The sequence below is a fragment of the Hyaena hyaena genome, unplaced genomic scaffold, assembly GCF_003009895.1.
Source record: "Hyaena hyaena isolate Hyena2069 unplaced genomic scaffold, ASM300989v1 scaffold_253, whole genome shotgun sequence".
NCBI classification, from domain to species: Eukaryota; Metazoa; Chordata; class Mammalia; order Carnivora; family Hyaenidae; genus Hyaena; species Hyaena hyaena.
In genome coordinates this window covers 1,327,086-1,346,886 of record NW_024080887.1, presented here as the reverse complement: position 1 = coordinate 1,346,886, position 19,801 = coordinate 1,327,086, and the positions used below count along the sequence as shown (strand labels likewise).

Sequence of the window (19,801 nt, the reverse complement as noted above, 5' to 3'; positions counted from 1 at the left end):
TCACGGAGACAAGGGACGCCCCCCGCGGCCTCCCGGGCGCGCACTCGCTCCGCCCCCGCAGACGGGCGGCCCCACGCACGCACACATGCAGACCCCACGGACACCGCACAGACACACGCACGTGTACCCACGGTTAAATACATGTACAGAGGAACTCCGTCGGGATATGTACAGAGAGAGAGACGGAAATCCCGGCCCGCGTCGGGTCCCCCAGGCTCTCAGCATGCTCGGCCCAGCTCTCCGCGCCGTGCCTGGCACCCATGCCCCTGCCAGAAAAGCAGCTGCCCCTCTCCCCGCCCCCCGCCCCCCGTGCCCCCCGGGGCCCGCGCCTCCGGGCGCCGGCGCCCCTCCCCCCCCTCCGCCCGCCCTCCCCCCGCGACGGTTTCTCCCCCCTCCCCGGGGCCCTAGAACTGCCCGGGCGCCAGGGGCATGTTGGTTTTGAAGCCGGGCTGCCCGTTGGCCACGTCGGGCGCCGCCTCGCAGCCGCCGTCGCTGGCGCCGCCGTCGGCCCCGGGGCTCTCGGGCTCGGACAGGAGCCTGAAGGTGAAGAGCGGGCCCGACTCGCGGCGGCCGCGGCGGCCGGGGGGCTCGGGCGCGGGCAGGCTCAGGAGCGCGCCGGGCGCCTTCCACTCCGGGAAGGCGCACAGCTCGACGGGCGGCGGCGCGCCGCGGCCCAGGTAGCCGGGGCTGGGCGAGGCCGAGGGCAGGGTCCGCTGGCTGCCGCTGAGGCAGCTGCCGCTGTCGTCCAGCGAGTCCTTGCGCGACTGCGAGCGCTCCAGGGAGCCGCCGCGCGTCCACGGCCGGTAGGTGTAGGCGCGGCCGCCCAGGCGGCGGCGGCGGCGGCGGCGGCGGCGGCGGCCGCGGCACTGGCACCCGAGGATGCGCACGAAGGCGCGCTTGAACTCCTTGCTGGAGCACGGGTAGATGATGGGGTTGAGGCAGCTGTTGAAGTAGCCCAGCCAGAACACCACCTTGAACACGGCGTCGGGGGGCTTCAGGGTGGAGAACAGGGAGCCTGCAGGGGGAGGGGTGGGGCGGGCACGGGCAGAAAGACAGACAGCAGCGTGTGAGTAGTCAGGCCCTTTCCTCCGAGTGCTTCGCCTAGACGCCGCGCCCGGGCAGCGCTCCCGCCGCCACGACTGTGCCCAGGTCCCCTTTCTCTGCCTGGAGTGCTCGCCTTTCCATCTCCAAGAGAGAGAATCCGACATTGTTTTTTAGGGCCAACCTACAATCTTTCCCGGTTTAGCTGACCAGCACCGAAACTCCCATTTCTCTAGATATCCCAGGACAGCGCTTACCACTTTCTATTCCAGTGATAATAATCATCACACGCAGCTGCACAGCTCTTGGGTCAAAGGCATTGGGCTAGGCGCTTTAGCTATATAGTTTTGTCCTACAAAAGGCATTGAAGCCGACGCCGATCTGTTTCCATAGCAAATACGAGAGGTATTAAAGACCTACATGTGAAAGGCAAAAGTTATTTAAGGGTAAAAGGCAAAGTAAAGAACGATCTTTTTGATCTAGGGCTGAAAGAAAAACGTCTTAACACTTCAAAAAGATAAACTTGAGGCAAGGGTGGGAGAAGTTATTTATAATATTTAAGACAGTCAAGCGACCGGTATTTAGAATATATAAGGAACTCCTGCAAATCAACAAGAAAAAGAGCATTCCCAGTAGAAATGTGGGCTAAGAAAATGAACAGGCAATTTACAAAACGGGAAACTCTGGGGGCTAGTGAACCAGGCTACTCAAAATATCAGGGAGTCAAAATAAGTAAGAATGAAAACCATGGAGATATATCTGTTAGGTTTGCAAAAATCAGGGAGCCAGAGAGTGCCAAGTGTGGGCAGGGGTGTGGGACATGGAGAGCCTCCTGCCTGGCTGGCGGGGAGCACAGGCTGTGAAGCCGTACTGGAGAAGGTTCTGGCACCACTTGGTCTAATTAAGTATGTACATATATCGCTTAACCGGGCAGTTCTGCTTCAGGTCATAGATCTCAAAGACTTTTCACACACGTCCACAAGGGAATACGTATGAGTATGCTGAGAGCAGTGTGGCTTGTGGTGATGGAGAGTTGGAGAGAACCTTGCTGTCCCTTGCTGAGAATTATGGAAAGGTAGCCTGGGGTAGGTGCCCAGCACAGAGATCATGTGGCACGTAGATAAGGCCCTGGATCGCATGTCCATACAGAAACGTGGAAAGGCTTAAAAACAGCTTTCCTTTCGAACAAAGTAGGAAACAGAATTGAGATTTACAACATAATACTATTTAAGTAACACCCCAGACCACCCCATGCGTTTTGCAAAAAACACTTTCAAAAAAATGTCGAACACCAAATGGTTGCCTAAGGGGGTAGGTAGAAGGAAATGGGAATAAAAGGCAATAAATCAATGAAATAAGAGAGAGGCCTTACAATGAGGTACTATGATGGAGAAACATGATTAACTCATCCCTGTAATTTGAGGTCCAAAAACATTTTATGGCACTGTTAAATTAAAAACAATTTCCATTTTAAATGCAAGGCAGCTAAGACTTGGAGAGGGTAAATGACTTGCCCCAGGTTACACAGTATGTTTGTAGTATAGCTATGATTCAAACTAAAGTCTGTTTGAATACAAAATATGTGTTTTTAATGCTATTAATAATATCCTTGGTGGAAAAATGAGAAAATACAAAAAGAAAAAAGAAGGAAAGAAAAAACATTTTAAAAGCACGCATAACTCTGCAATGCAGAAGAAATCACATTTGGTGCATATACCTTCAGACTTTTTTCTCTGTTGTATATATATCTTTAAATGTTTTGATATATGGAATTATACTTTATAGGACATTTTGCTATTTCAAACCATGTTCCCTAACCCTGCCACTAAGTACAGTGACTTTCATATTCCTGTCTTATTTCCTCTGTTTAAACTGTGAGCTTCCCAAGGACCTGGTCTTCTGGATCAACTTTGATTCCATTTGGTGAATGAGAAGCACACACTCCTAGAATATCTGAATGGGGGTGGAGGGAGATCTTAGCAATCACAAATCCAAGCTCCTCTTTTGCAGATAGAAACACTGAGACCAGAGAGTGGCTGAAAGTGCCAGGGGCTGTGGCATTGATGCCACAGGATTTCTAGCTCTGATTTTGGGCTACACTTGAGCTTCCCTATTGTTTGCCTGTTGTTATAGGGAGCCTTCTAGGTCGCTGCTTAGCAAGTCAAGAATGGTGGTAGTGGTAGGAGAGGGTGGGGAGATGGCTGGGCTCCTGGTGCAGGGCTAAGCCAGGCAAAGGTTTGCATTATTTGTATCCAGGTGTAAGTGCTAATGTTTTTAAGGTTTATTTGTATATTTTGAGAGAGACAGAGACAGCACAAGTGGGGGGAGGTATAGAGAGAGAGAGGGAGAGAGAGAGAGAGAGAGAGAGAATCCCAAGGAAGCTCTGCACTGGCAGCACAGAGCCTGATGCGGGGCTTGAACTCATGAAACCATGAGACTGTGACCTGAGTAGAAATCAAGAGTCAGATGCTTAACCGGCTGAGCCACCCGGGTGCCCCTAAAAAGTTTATTTATTTATTTTGAGAGAGAGAAAGAGAGAGAGAGAATCCCAAGCAGTCTCTGCACTGTCAGCACAGAGGCCGACTTGGTGCTCAATCCATGAGATCATTATTTGAGCTGAAATCAAGAATCGGAGGCTCAACTGACTAATCCACCCAGGTGTCCCTGATGTAAGTGCTCATTATATGTACACTGATTCTTTTCTTCTTTTTTTAAGTTTATTTATTGACACAATCTCCATACCCAACGTGGGCTCGAACTCATGACCCTGAGATCAAGAGCAGCATGGTCTACTGACTGAGCCAGACAGGCACCCCACTACACTGATTCTTTTCCCAACTCAGGGGGAAATGTGGGAGTGGGTTACATTCTGCATCTGCTTTAGGTGAGGCAGTTGAGGGCGCCACTTCTTGGTCTGATTTGTGACAAGGCCAGCGCCATTAGGTTTTCACCCCACCATCCCACATACCCCTTTGGACTATGATACTATACGGAAGGCCCCAGTTGGAATGCACATACATGGCATGTGAACAGCTAGTATCCATTACAGAATGAGTTGTCTCTGTCCATGCGGAAGGCCTTGTTTCTGTCACTGAGTCTGGAGGGGATAGGCACTGGTCTTGACAACATGGAAACTGGAAAATAAATTTTGGGGAGAAGTGGAGAGAGGGAAGAAAAGCTTGGAAGCCTTGCATGTTACCCTAGAGGGTAAATGCTGATAAGTGTGTGTACGGGTAGGCACCTGGTCTTTTATTTATTTTTTCTTAAATAGTTTATTGTCAAGTTGGTTTCCATATAACACCCAGTGCTCATCCCCACAAGTGCCCTCCTCCATGCCCATCACCCCCCCACCCCCATCAGCCCTCAGTTCTCAGCATTCAAGAGTCTCTCATGGTTTGCCTCCCTCCCTCTCCCCAACTTTTCCCCTCCTTCTCCCCCATGGTCCTCCGTTACGTTCCCCCTAATCCTCCTATACGTGCAAACATATGGTATCTCTCCTTCTCTGCCTGACTTATTTCACTCAGCATAACAGCCTCAAGTTCATTCCATGTTGCTACACATGGCCAGATTTCATTCTTTCTCATTGCCATGTAGTATTCCATCATATAAATAAACCACATCTTGATCCATTCATCTGTTGATGGACACTTAGGCTCTTTCCGTGTTTTGGCTATTGTTGAGAGTGCTGCTATGAACATTGGGGGACATGTGCCCCTATGCATCAGCACTCCTTTATCCCTTGGGTAAATTGCTAGCAGTGGGGTCATAGGGTAGTTCTATTGTTAGTTTTTTGAGGAACCTCCACAGTGTTTTCCAGAGGAGCTGCACCAGTTTATGTTCCTACCAACAGTGTAGGAGGGGCACCCAGTCTTAATGAGGACACGTAGGGTCTAGGATAGAGGCTAGGGATGCACAGAATGTCATGGCAAATGTGAGGAGGATCAAGAACTGGGGAGCATGCTTGCTCAAAACAAACTCACAGCTTTGCTTGCCAGCCCCATCGAAGATGACAGTAAAATAGGCAATAAATGGCTTAATGGGGATGCACCCTTAGGGACTGGCTCTTTTAAAGGGTACACAAAAAACAATAATGCTAACGGCTAATATTCACCAGAACTACTGTTTATATTGTGCGTGTGCTCTGTAAAGGACTTGCGCTAAACTCTTTATACCATTAGTGCATTTAATTATCACAATAATCCCTTGTTGAAGGTACTGTTATTGGTCCCATTTTAGACATTAAGACATCAACATATGATAGTGCCTGCTATTTACATTTTCATACACCTGTTCATCTGTTTGTTCATTCACTCATTCCACAAATACTGAGCTCCTGCTACATGCCAGGCATGAGGCCAAGGTGAGGGGGATACTTAGATGAATTGGGGTGTGGTCTCTGCCCCATGGCAGCCCACAGGCATGTGGGGAGAGAGCTGTGTTAACAGGTCATTGCCACAGAACACACATGGCATTATGATAGAGGCATAAATGTCACTCTATCTCCCTATGCCCAAGTGACATTTCTGTCTGGTTCTTCTTCACCTCCATTGTATTGGAAGCCTCTTATCAAGGACAATGATGGGCTGGATCTCTGCCTTTATTTTCTTACAAAGTACTCTTCAAGCACTATGGCTCTGAGAAGTGTTCAACCAAAAGTAGGGGATGATGCTAGATTTTTTCGTAACATTTATTTACAACCACATTGTGAGTTTGGACTCCCCGAGCCACTTGTTCCTCTGAGAAGAAGATCATTCTTTGCCTTCCATTCTCTGGCTGCCTTTTGTCACCCTTCTGCTGATTTAGGCAGTGTGATTCTGTGGCTTGAGCACAGGGTTTGGGATCACACAAGGTTCCGAACCCCCCCCTTTTTTTTTTTGCATGTACTGGCTGTTTGACATTAGAAAAGTTAATTAGCCCTCTCAGACTCAATGTTCTCGTCCATAAATTGGGGACAATATCTGTTCCTTATTCTGAATACATGAAAATATCCCTATAAAATACTTAGCACAGGGCCTGGCACCTTGAAAATAATAAATAGTGGCCATTTTCCAAAAATACTTTATATCCTGGCACAGGCATGAGCCTCCTCCAAGAACTCTTCTCTGATTAACCCCACCCAACTCAGATTGACTTCCTTATTCTGTACCCCACAGATGGTATACAGACACATCTTATTCTGTTATGGTTTGCCTGTTAATGTTGTTAAGCCTTTCTGGGGCTGGCTGAGTCCTTGCCCACACCCAGAGTTTAAATTATTCCTGCCAAGGGGCACCTGAGTGGCTCAGTTGGTTAAGTATCTGACTCTTGATTTTGGCTCAGGTCATGATCGCATGGTTCATGAGATCAAGCCCTGCATCAGGCTCCAGGCTGATAGCACCAAGCCTACTTGGGATCCTCTCCTTCTCTCTCTGCCCCTTCCTCACTCTCTCTCAAAATAAATAATCTTAAAAAAAATTTCTTCTGGGCAAGAACTGCCTCTTCATTTCTTTTCTTTTCCTCTCCAGATTTGTATATCTTTATTACAAAAAAATAACAGATGGAGGGATGAATAGTGGGAGCACAGAGGATTTTTAAGGCAGTGAAACTACTCTGTATGATATCATGATGGTAGATACATGTCATTACACATTTGTCCAATTCCATAGAATGTACACCACCAAGAGCTAGACCTAATGTAAACTATGGACTTTCAGTGACAATGTTGTGTCAATGTAGGTTCATCCATTGTAACACATGTACCTTTCTCGTGGGGGAATGTTGGTAATTGCAGAGGCTGTGCCTGTGTGGGGGCAGCAGGTGTATGGGAAATCTCAGTACCTTCCTGTCAATTTGGGTGTGAATCTAAAACTGCTCTAAAATAATCCATTAAAAAAACCTCATTTACTTAAAATAAAAGTGACATATGCTGACCTTTAAAACATTACATTACAAAAAAATCTATATATTATAAAGTGAAAATTCTTCTCCATTTAGTTAGAGGGGACAAGAGGTCACAGTTTTATTTTTATCCTTTTTGATTTTTTTAAATGAGGTCATACACATACCTTTCCCCAAATTTCTTTCTTCACTTAGAATATATAGAAGACATTTCCCCATGGTCAGGGCATTATTTCCTACCATCTGGGTATATAGTGGTTTAACTTTCTCCAAACTTAATTCTTTTCTAATGATAGTCAAGTAGTGATTTCCAATTTTTGACTGTTACAGATGGTAGTAATGAAAAGCCTCATGCATTTTGCTTTTTTTTTTTATTTTTAATTTATTTCTGAGAGAGAGAGAGACAGCATGAACAGGGGAGGGTCAGAGAGAGAGGGAGACACAGAATCTGAAACAGGCTCCAGGCTCTGAGCTAGCTGTCAGCACAGAGCCCAACGCGGGGCTTGAACCCATGAACTGTGAGATCATGACCTGAGCCGAAGTCGGACGCTCAACCGACTGAGACACTCAGGTGCCCTGTCATGCATTTTGCTTTTTGCATGTTTGAGTGTTTCTGTGGGATAAAGTCCTACACGAGAGTCACTGAGTCAGTGCCACGTTCAAGTGCTGAAAGCTAGCCAAATTGCCTTCTGAACTAATCGTACCAATTTACCTTCCTGTTGGCTGTATGTTTGTGATGTTTCCTTTACATCTCTGCAACTCTGGGTTTCGTCAGGTTTTAAATCCCCACTTGTCTGAGAGCTGAGTAATGACTTCGTCCTCTTGTTCCCTTTGCATTCTGCTTTATTTTGTTGTCCTGCAGACTGTAGATCGCATGCCCACCAGACCCAAACCCTCAGTTGCTTCTGACAGGGAGTCCCTTTCCTTATTAGAATTGGACTCCTTAGGATAGAATCCAGGCTTTCTCACCAGCAGCCATATGACCTTGGGCAAGTTTCATACTGTCCCTAAGGCTCAGTTTCTCACCAGTAAAATGGGGCTAATAATAGTGCCATGCTTCTGGATTATCTTGAGGATTAAGAAGATGAAACGTGTTAAATCCTTTTTAGCACTCGGGATACCAGGAGCTTGCCACCCAGTCAGCTTTGTATTTATGCTAATTAACCAAATAATTCGTATTCCTGTCAGTTGCTAATTGGACTGGAAATCTAATTACAGAAAATCTATGTGTGGGACCTATGTTTCGTAATTTGATATGCCATTCTGAGTAAGCTACTTCCTTTTCTGAGCCTCAGTTTCCCTCTGTTAGTTGAGTGGTTTCATCTGGGTTGTCTCCAGCCTTAAAATTCAGGGCCTCCTTGAAGCTGGGGATGGAAGCCTGCTTAGCCTTGCTGGGGATGTGCCCTCTTCCCTGGACCTGCCGCAGGGGGGCAGTGAGCATCAGGAACCTGGCCGGCATCTAGGCTTCTCTGCCTCTCCGCATCTCGGATTCCATGCATATTTCTGCCGCTCCCCCTCCACTCACCCCAGCTGCACAGAAGCTCCTGGGATGAGGTGTGTTGTTTGCTACCCAGCAGGCCCTGTTGCATCCAAGAAGTTGTAGTCAATTAGGGAAGGTGCTGAGCCTTGTTGGCATGAAAAAGGATCAGTGACAGGCATCTTTCCCCTGGCCATCCAAACAGACCTCTGGAGGCCAGCAAAGCCATGAAGAGAGGGAAAGGGAACATCAACAGGAAATGTGGGTTCCTGGAAGCCTGCGCTTTCTGCTTCAGGTCAGGGTGGTGCCAGGCTCTCTGACATGGCCACCAGCTTATAGGACATGCCCCCGAGCCTGGCTCCACTTCTCTTGCTCACAAAGTGGTGCGATGCATCTTGCCCTGTATCTTACAATCATGGCTTGACAGCGTGCAGAAACCATACTTCATGGAGGCTCAGTGAGGGTGAGTGACTTGCTCGAGGTCACTCAGCTGTTGCAGAGCAGAATGACTGCCAAAAGCTGCCCAAGTGTCATTCATTTGATTCAACAAACATTTATGGAGGGGGTGGAGCTCAGGCGTTAAGGACCTGCTCAGACATCACAGGTAGGTCGATCTGGGTTCAGGTGCTGCCTCTGGTTTCCCAGCTTGAGCCCGGTGAGGTCCTGTTTCCTGGAAAACGTGGATGGCGATAGTTCTGCCTGGAGGAGAGGAGCTTGGGCCTGGCAAGTGCCTGGCATGTTGAAAGCATCCAATAAGTACAGCTGTTCTGACTGCTTCAAACACAACTACTATTACCACTGCCAACGCTGCAGTCACTGCCTGTACCAGCACTGCAAAGATGAGGAGGGTGACGGAGAGGACAGGATCTACTGCGCTGACCAGGTGTGGGAACACCCACCCTACTACTCTTTCCAATGCAGGCCCAAGGATGGGCACCATGTGGTTCCCGAGCATGCTGAAATTGTACGCATTTTTCTGGGGGAGGATCCATAGCTGTCATCATGGGCTTGAGGGCGTCAGCAACCCTTAAAAGGTTGAGGCTCACCATCTCAAGTCTAAGGCTCCAGGCATCAGTTACTCGATTGCCTGGACCTCCAGCTGCTTAATGCTTTTCTCTAGATCAACTCACTTTTGGTGTCTCAACTACAAATTTCTTAGGAAGCTTTTTATCACTATTTTAAGATCTGTTATAAATTGAATGTCATGGCAGAGAAAAATAAGACGAAAAGAGAATGATATTAGTATCTCTGGATTGCTGCGGACAGTGGTGGGCCTGAGGCCTGGTGTCTTTTTCACAAAGGGAGATTGGCAGGGATTGTGGGTATTAACTACTTGCTAAGCTGAGAGGAATTCCCCTTTGAGGAATCTAAAGGATTGGAGGAAATGTGAACAGGGAACAAGTTTCTCATGGAAGAACCCTGCCCCAGGCACATGGTAGGTGCTAAGTGAATATTTGCTCGCTTGCTGATAGACTGGTTGACTGAGTATGTGATTCAGGGTCTCTGGGGCCGTCTCTCACTCTCTGTCAGGCTGTCTTGCACACTAACTCAAATCCATAGTGAATTTGGCCAGCAGTCTAAGAGCCGCCCTGGGAAACCCTGCCTCTCTACTCTGAAGCCTCTTGGTGGCCTTCCACTGAGGCCTTTTAAGCAGATTCAATGGGACAACACTTCTGAACACTTCCACCTGGCCAGGGAGTGTAGGAGCCGGAGCCTAAGCAGGGAGGGGCAGAGTGGCAAGCAGATGGTGCAGTGAGTCCACCCACGCTACAAGGGCGATTTAGAGGGATTGTGAAGTGTAAGGATCAAAAGCTAAGGCTGAGCAGGATCAGCTCAGGAAGAAGCATTTCTTGGCTGGAGATGTGGTCCCAGCGGGTCATCCTTAAAGTGCCATTCAACAAAACTGAACAGTGAACACAAGGTCTCAACCCTCTGGGAACCTCCAGTCTTCAAAACCATGGGGTGCGTTTGTGGAATAGTAGCTACTGTTTGACAAGCTCTTACTCTATGCCAATCACTGGGTAAATGCTTAACCTTCATTTGCCTTCAGTCTGCACTGTTCCCAAGGCAGCTCCGCATGGTTGTGCCGGACGCAGCGCTAGGGGGAGCCATTGCACAGGAGAGTCTACAGCACTGCTAGGTGACTGTGGCCAACCTGCATGTGCCCCCTGGAGGCCATGATTATTACACTCAGGAGTCCAGGAGGTAAACTGTTGGATGTTGCATAGCTAGTGGGTGATAGAATTTGAACCCAGGCCACCTCTCACGGAAGCTGTCAGTCCCCATCAGTACAGTAAACGGGGAAACAAAAGATGCACGTGGATATGGATAAAGGACTGAAGTCTATATATGGAAGGAGACATCAACAGTATTTACCCTCGGGTGGTAGACTCATGGGTGAATTTTCCCTCTGTGCGTTTTTTTGGTGTTTTCCAAAAATTTTCTCCATAAACATGAATTACTTTTGCAATTGGAAAAAAGTCAGTGAATATTATTTTTATTTATTTTTTATTTTTAAATTTTTTTTCTTTCATAGTTTATTGTCAAGTTGGTCTCCATATAACACTCAGAGCTCACCCCAACAAGTATATGCCCTCATTCATGCCCATCACCCCCCTTCCCCTCTGCCCCACCCGCATCAGCCCTCAGTTTGTTCTCAGCATTCAAGAGTCTCTCATGGTTTGCCTCCCTCACTCTCACCAACTATTTTTCCTTCTCCTTCCCCATGGTCCTCTGTTAAGTTTCTCCTGATCCACTTATAAATGAAAACCTATGGTATCTGTCTTTCTCGGCCTGATTTATTTCACTCAGCATAACACCCTCAAGTTCCATCCACGTTGCTACAAACAGCCAGATTTCATTCTTTCTCATTGCCACGTAGTATTCTATTGTATAGATAAACCACATCTTCTTGATCCATTCATCAGTTGATGGACATTTAGGTTCTTTCCATAATTTGGCTATTGTTGAGAGTGCTGCTATGAACATTGGACACGTGCCCCTATGCATCAGCACTCCTTTATCCCTTGGGTAAATTCCTAGCAGTGCTATTGCTGAGTTCTAGGGGAGTTCTATTGTTAATTTTTGGAGGAACCTCCACACTGTTTTCTAGAGGGGCTGCACCAGTTGACATTCCCACCACAGCGTAAGAGGGTGCCCGTTTTTCCACATCTTCGCCAGCATCTATAATTTCCTGATTTGTTCATTTTACCACTCTGACTGGCGTGAGGTGGTATCTCAGTGTGGTTTTGATTTGTATTTCCCTGATGATGAGGGACACTGAGCATCGTTTCATGTGTCTGTTGGCCATCTGGATGTCCTCTTTGGAGAAGTGTCTGTTCATATCTTCTGCCCATTTCTTCAATGGATTATTTGCTTTTCAGATGTGGAGTTTGGTAAGTTCCTTATAGATTTTGGATACTAGCCCTTTATCTGGTATGTCATTTGCAACTATCTTTTCCTATTCTGTCGGTTGCTTATTAGTTTTATGGATTTTTCCCTTTGCCGGGCAGAAGCTTTTATCTTGATGAGGTTGCAATAGTTCATTTTTGCTCTTGATTCCCTTGCCTTTGGGGATGTGTCAAGTAAGAAATTGCTGAGGCTGAGGTCAAGGAGGTTGTTTCCTGCTTTCTCCTCTAGGGTTTGGGTGGTTTCCTGTCTCACACTCAGGTCCTTTATCCATTTTGAGCTTATTTTTGTGTATGGTGTGAGAAAGTGATCTAGTTTCATTTTTCTGCATGTTGCTGTCCAGTTCTCCCGGCACCATCTGTTAAAGAGGCTGTCTTTTTTCCATTGGATACTCTTTTCTGCTTTGTCAAAGATTAGTTGGCCATACATTTGTGGGTCCAGCTCTGAATTCTCTATTCTATTCCATTGGTCTATGTGTCTGTTTCTGTGTCAATACCATACTGTCTTGATGATGACAGCTTTGTAGTTGAGGCTAAAGTCTGGGATGGTGATGCCTCTCGTTTTGATTTTCTTCTTCAATATTACTTTGGCTATTCGGGGTCTTTTATGGTTCCATACAAATTTTAGGATAGTTTGTTCTAGCTTTGAGAAGAATACTAGTGCAATTTTGATTGGGATTGCATTTTGAATGTGTAGATTGCTTTGGGTAGTAATGACATTTTAACAATATTTATTCTTCTGATCCATGAGCATGGAATGTTTTTCTATCTTTGTGTCTTCTTCAATTTCCTTCATAAGTTTTCTATAGTATTCATCATACAGATCTCTTCTATCTTTGGTTAAGTTTATTCCTAGGTATTTTATGGTTTTTTTTGTGCAATTGTGTATGGGTTCAGTTTCTTGATTTCTCTTTCTGTTGCTTCAAATTATTTTTAAAATAAGAAGTAAACCAAAAGATACTGTGTTTATTGGGTCCTTGTTATGTGTCAGCCAAGTGTCCTTGCTGTTTCATTTAATTCCCATAATAGCCAGTGAGCAAAGGGGGATTATCCCTGCTTTGCAGATGAAGAACTGGAGGTACAGGTGGAGGAGGCACTTGCCCAAGGCTCCCCCTGGGTAATAGGAAGAAAGAGGTGTGAAACGAGATTTTTTGTGGTTGAGCCCAGCAGCCTCCTCTGTTAGTTCCTGGTGTACCTGTGGGCGCCCTGCCCTTATCCCCTTACTGCAGGGCAGAAAAGGGGGCCCTTTTAATTTTTTATGTGTTCCTACATCCGTAGGCTTCATTAAACACTGGTTGGAGGAATGACCAAGCGGCAGCCTCAGAGACTGCCCCAGGGCATGGGGACCTACTGTAGCATGTATCTGGTCCACCAAGGGCTGGGTGGCTTGTAACATCCCCCAGGGTGCTGACATTCTGGGACTTGAGGATTATAGATTTGATTTGACTTCTTTCACAGGGAGCATCAGACAAGCAGATGACCTCAGGGGAGCCAATGGGTGGTAAAACCATTTTGATCAGCTTGTAAATGGAGTGGAACTCCTTTTCAACATGGCTCTTTTTAGGAGCATTTAGCTACACCCACAGCCAAGCCACATCTTCCCAGCTGAAACAGTTTGGCTCAATAAAAACTTGAAACATTTGAAATAGTTGCTAATTCTTTCAGCACTAATTTTATAAAGGATGTTTCCTTGGATGTGGAAATTCCTTTTGAGGTTTTTCCATTTTCATTGGACACTTAACCCTGGAATGAAACTGTCCAATAAATATGGTATCTTTGGGGCCACCAGACCCATGTTAAGTTTTAAAGCAAATGAGGAGAACAATAATAGTCACCAGAGCCCCCATTTACAGTGACCTAAGAACCAGCTTAAAAACACTTGCTCAGGGGCGCCTGGGTGGCTCAGTCGGTTAAGCGTCCAACTTCGGCTCAGGTCATGATCTCACGGTTCGTTGGTTTGAGCCCCGTGTAGGGCTCTGTGCTGACAGCCAGCTCAGAGCCTGGAGCCTGTTTCAGATTCTGTGTCTCCCTCTCTCTCTGACCCTCCCCTGCTCATGCTGTCTCTCTCTCTTAGCAATAAATTAAAAAAAAACAAACTTGCTCATGCAACCCTTCCAGCAGCTCTGCTGTTACTGTATCTCATTTATTTTATAGATGAAACAACTGAGGTTTAAGAGATTAACAAAGTCACGTGTCTGGTAAGGATGAAAATCCAACTTTGAAGTCTGGGTTCTTACTCAGATTGTTTAATAATAAGACAAAGAAGCTTCTATTCATTTCCTTAAGCACCCAGCAATTTTTCCCTCAACTGAGAACAATCTCTCTCTTTGCCGAATTGTCAAAGCACTTTATCTGAACCTAAAATATGGCATTTATCACTTCCTACCTTGAATTACTGTCTCCCCTGGTTAGACTGTGAGCTTCTAGAAAAAAGAGTTCATGTCTGATTTTTCTCTTTTCCCCCAGGGCCCAGCACTGTGCCTGACACATGACAGGCACTCAGCCAACGTATGTTATAGGAATGATAATAGCAATACAAATAATACAACTGAAATGTGTTAGCCCTGGCTACTCAAAATGAGGTTTATGGATAAAGAGCATCCATATCATCTGGGTGCATTTTAGACATGCAGAACCCCGGTGAACTGGTGAATCAAAATCTGCTTTTAACAAGATCCTGAGGTGAAAAGCATTGTCTTAGTTTATGTTACAATTTTATTTTAAAAATTGTTTTCCTAGGTATCTTGGGATTCATGGATGAACAGATACTGGGCTGAAAGCCACCTCACCATGGGGATGACAGTCTTGCCCCAAACCCTCCAGCAGCTCCTATGGTTTATAGGATAAAGTTCAAACTGCTTAGGCTGGAATTTAAGACCTTCTCAACTTGGCTGCAATGGACTGCATCTTCACAACATGACTTGACTTTTCTGGCTTCTTTCCCTTTATTCACACTGTCCACTGGTCTGAGATGCCTTTCTCTTTCCCTTCCTCCTCTCCATCCTTTCCAAGCCAGGCTGAGAATCCTCCTACACACAACCACAGCCTACACTGCATCACTTCCTTAGAAGTATGAAAGCAAGAGGAGGGAATGAGCAGTCCATGAAGACCTGCTAAGATCCAGGTGACCTGCACACCTTCCCTCATTTCACCCTCACAACAGGCAAGAGGGAGAGGTGGGTTCTCTAATTTTATTTTTTTAAAGCTTTTTTTTTAAATGTTTATTTTTGTGAGACAGAGAGAGTCAGACGCAGGTAGGAGACGGGCAGGGAGAGAGGGAGACACAGAATCCTAAGCAAGCTCCAAGCTCTGAGCTGTCAGCACAGAGCCTGACTCAGGGCTCAAACCCATGAACCATGAGATCATGACCTGAACCAAAGTTGGACACTTAAATGACTGAGCCATTCAGGCGCCCCTCTAATTTTCAATTCTCAATTATAGATGTGGAAATGAAGCCTCTGAGGGTACAGAACACACCCAATGTCACCACAGCCATTAAATGGTAGAGTTGGGATTCAAACCCAAATCTTCCTGGTCCCAATGCTGGGCTGTTTCCACAAGACAGTACTGCCTCTGAACTCTTAGAGCACTTCTGGGGGAGGGGGAAGTCTAGAACTGTTTACCTTTTATTGTAATGGTGTCTTTACATATATTTTATCTGGCTATTAAGACTCCAGGATCTAGAAACCAAGATTTTTGTGTCGGTCTACCCAAGTGGTTCTTCACCTGCCAATGCTGGTTACACAGATAACCTAGCACCATATAATTTGAGGGGCTCACAGACCCACTGAATCCCATCCATGGGTACCTAGGAGGTGCACAATCACCAGATTAAGAGTCTTTGCTCTTCACTCCACAGATTTCTATCATAATAGTTGTTGGACTTAGCTTGTGAATCTGTCTCCCTTATTTACAGGATCCTTGAAACCAGGGTCAATCCTTGTCATCTTGGTTTTTCTAGCACCTAACACTGAGCTTGCCTTATAGTGAATGTGTAAAAACACATTTGTTGGGCACATAATCTCCTCTTCATGTGCCTAGGCCAGTTTCAGATTCACAGCAAGTGCTGACTAAGTGACTGTGGGGTGATTCCCTTGCTTATACGTTGCTTCCTTCCTTTTCTTTATTTAAATGGTAACCACATTCCAACACCCAGTTCAGTTCCCATCTCCTTCCTGGAGCCTTCCCTGACTGCTCCAGGCCTCCTCTTTATTTCCCAGCAGAACAGAGTCTGCAACACATGGGTTAGTACAGAATGCCATTCTTAAGGGGTATGCCTTGTCTCCTCCTCAGGCAGCACCAAAGATGGGGTCTGTGTCCTATACTTCTAGTACAGGGCTTACCCACCAAATAATTGATTGATGCATTTAGTCTTCCAGGAAGGGAGCTACCCCCTGGTTTAGGCCCAGAGTTGAGAGCAGATGGGATGGTGTGGTTTTCACAGCACTTAAGGGGCCATCTTTGATGTCTTACTGAGTATAATCCATGCTTTGACCTCACTGGAAAGAGCAATTTCCCTGAAGAGCACTTTTAGAAACTGAGTGTTAGGCGACCTATGTGAAGGAAGCCATAAAACTTTATAAAGGGGCATAAAAAGGAGACGTGTATAAATGGGGAGACATAGCTTGCTTTAGTACGGGAAGTCTTTTCTGAAGACAACTTTAGTTCTCTCCAAATTAATCTGTAAATTGAAGACAGTTTCATTAAAATGCCAACAGGAGGTTTGTTTGTTTGTTTTGGGGGGGGTACTAAATAATCCAAACATATAGAGGCATTATGGAATATGGAAGAATAACCATGAAAATCGGCCATTTCAATGTTTATGGGAAAGAGGAGATGATTGTACAGGCAGGACCAGGCTAGCTAGTTAGAGACAAATAAAACTAGATTCCTACTTTATTTCTTACATCTAAGTAATGAGCTGGACCCAAGATTTTAAAAATAAAAGTTATTAAAATATTAGAAGATATAAGTAAATATTTTTATAATATTGAAATAGGAAAGAAACTCTTGAAAGAACTTTTGAAGCAGGACAGAATTCCAAGACCTGCAAAGAAAAGCATTGATGAGTCTGCCTGGACACCTCTATAAGGTTGCAAACTTCGAGAACAAAGCCAAAGGAAGAACTGAGAGAAATATTTGTAATTCAAGTGGCAGTAAAAGAAATAGTATGTCTAACACACAAAGCTCTCTTTCAAATCAAGCACAGAAAAAGCAACTCAAGAGAAAACAAAGCAAAGCATTACAGATAAGCAAATAACAAGGGTAAGTACAACAGTCAGCCAGTGAATTAATGAAAACATAGTAAAATTCCTTCACAAAATAAATAATGTAAGGTAAACAGCAGCAAAGTATTTCAGGTCTATTAGTTTGGAATATAGTTAAAATATTGCTTATGCTCAATTTGGCAAAGGTGTAGGAAAAGAGATGTTTTTGTATATTCTGGGTGGGAGTGTAGATTTTGGGTGGAAAATTGGCATTACCTAATAAAACTAAAATGAGCATAGCTTTTGATCTAAGTACTCCACGTCCAGGAATTTATCCTACAGAAGAACTCTTAAAAGGGAGGAAAGATAAACAACTGTAGTAAAGTCCCCCCAGATTGGAAATTATCTAAATTTCTAACAATACGAGTTTGGAAAATAAGCCATGTATCATCACACAATGAAAAATCATACATTATTAAAATGATAAGCTAAGTCTACAAGGAATGATATCTATGAAAGAATTAACTAAAAAACCAGCAAATTTCAGGAGACAATGCCTATTATGGTCTCATTCTTTTTAAATAAAATTTTAAAAAAATTTATGTTCATTTATTTTTGAGAGAGAGAGAGAGAACAAGCAGGAGAAGGGGCAGAGAGAGAGAGGGAGACACAGAATTTGAAGCAGACTCCAGGTTCTGAGCTGTCAGCACAGAGCCCAATGTGGGGCATGAACTCACAAACTATGAGATCATGAACTGAGCTGAAGTCGGTGCTTAACCAACTGAGACTGGGAAAAAGAGCCAACATAGGGCAAGTAGCTGGCAGACCTTTAGGCCAGATCATCACCTTTCTGGGCTTGTATTTCTTCATGCATGAAACGAGGGGGTTGCATTAGCTAAGAGGCCCCCTCCTTCTCTTTGTGTTCACTTGGTTTTAGAGGTGGAATGAAAATTGGGGGAGAACGTACAAATATATACCTGCAGCCACAGTGTCTTTGAGCCCAGAACAGGCCATGCACACTTAATTCTTCCTTCTGAGGCACATGTGAACCTGCTGCTTGGTGGAGGGGCCTGGTGTGTTTGGATGAAAGGCTCCACGAGAGAACAGGGACAATTACTGGCCTTGGGGAATCAGATGGGGAAATGGCGAGATTGGGCCACTTAGGCTATTAGGCTCCGTGTGACGCCTTTCATCCCTTCCCTCGGCAGCTGTCTGCGGACTTCCCTGCCTTCCTCTCTGACTCATCCCTCTGTTCTGTCCTTTGGCTGGTGGTGATCAAAACTTTTCCCTGTTTCCTAACTGGTTTTGCAGGCTCCGGTTGGGCTGGGACGCATGGACAGTGCCGTGTATCCTTTCTACTTGTATAGGCTGGTCTCGGACATTCTCCTCCCTGTGGGGACCTGCAGCCCTCAGAGCTTCTCCACTGATGATGCTACTCCACTGTCTGTAGGGTTGTCCTGTCCTCTCGTCAGAGCCCTCCCCTGCCTTTGTGCATCCTGGGAGCCAGGCACATCGCTGGTCTCATAAATGTTGTATAATAAAGTGATTAGTCTTTGCTGCTGGATGCATGCCACTCTCCAGATTTTAGCAAAACAGGGCTTTATCTTGCTTCCTGATCTAGGTTCACGGAGATGCCACACAATGACCCTGAAATTCCATCCCTTTCTCAGGGTTCAAAAAAGCCTCCTTACTGCTAGGAAACTTTCCAGGTAGAAGCACCTGGAGGACAGAGAGCTGGCTGGGTTTACTGAGGCCACGTGAGAATGTTTTCTGAGAAGTGTCATGAAGACAGGACTGGGTGGGTTTAATATTTACTGCCTGTGCTGTTTATATATGTGTAGCCCAGATATCGGCTGGGAGTCTTACTGCCCTTTGAAAGCTAGATGGGATTATTTTGAGGGTCCCTTTTCCTTAAGTCCAAAATCCTCCCTCAAAGTCTCTGGGTTCCTAGAGTGGAACACGGGGCTAACTTCATTCCTTCCTCTCCTGCTTCTTGGGCTCCATTTCCTTTGATAGCCCGCACTGCATATACCTTGAGGCAATGATCCCACAAGAAGAAAGTCACACATACCAAGCATTTGAAGCACTGTTCAATGCTGTGCTCTCCACTGCCCTCCTTGGTCCCTCCTGTCTCAGCCCTTCTCCTCCCAGATGGCTCCAAGAGTTCCAAATTCTCTTTTTCTTTTCTTTCTTTCTTGTTTAAGGTGAGCATTTCTCTTCTTTCTTCTGGTTGCTCTGGCCTCAGCAGGGAGGGTACAGCTGGGGACAGTGACTGGGGGAGATGGGTTTCACTTTCCACCTTCAGCTCTAATTAAGATATCTTCCCAAAGACAGTTCCTTTCCTCACAGAAAATCTAGATTTTCAGAAATACAATTTTCTCCATCTATTCCCACATAAATAACTGCTCCATTGGGTTTGATGTAGGTTTTTAGATTATTGCCCCTGCTTTGCTCCACTTCGTAGCCAAGTCTTTACTGAGCACTTCCCAAGTGTCTGGAACCTGCTGAGAATTTAATCCGGGAGATTAGCACTGTCTAGGGAAGCAAGGGGAGTCCAACGGTTATTTTATTCAGTCCCCACAAGCCTATGAGGTGAATAAAATTACTATGCCCATTTTATGGGTGAAAAACCATGGCTTAGAGTGACTGAGGAAATTGCTCAAGGTTACAGAGTTGGGAAGACAGGATGCAGGTCCAGGCGGGACACCAGAGCAACTGATCTTTCTGCTACCTCAGCGCTGATTGCCAAAACTGGAGATCTGTTATTTCCCTGGGACATTCGGCGTGAAGGT

At 45.6% G+C, this 19,801-nt stretch overlaps 1 protein-coding gene across 1 annotated transcript in view; it reads right to left on the bottom strand.

The window, feature by feature from the left end:
* Positions 1 to 378: 378 nt before the first annotated feature.
* The window catches only part of ADRA1B (adrenoceptor alpha 1B), a 52,094-nt gene continuing 32,671 nt past the window's right edge, over positions 379 to 19,801 (bottom strand). Inside the window, exon 2 of the mRNA XM_039245332.1 lies at positions 379 to 1,015. Coding sequence (XP_039101263.1) covers positions 405 to 1,015 — 611 coding nt within the window. The 3' untranslated portion in view covers positions 379 to 404. The remainder of the gene's footprint in view (positions 1,016 to 19,801) is intronic.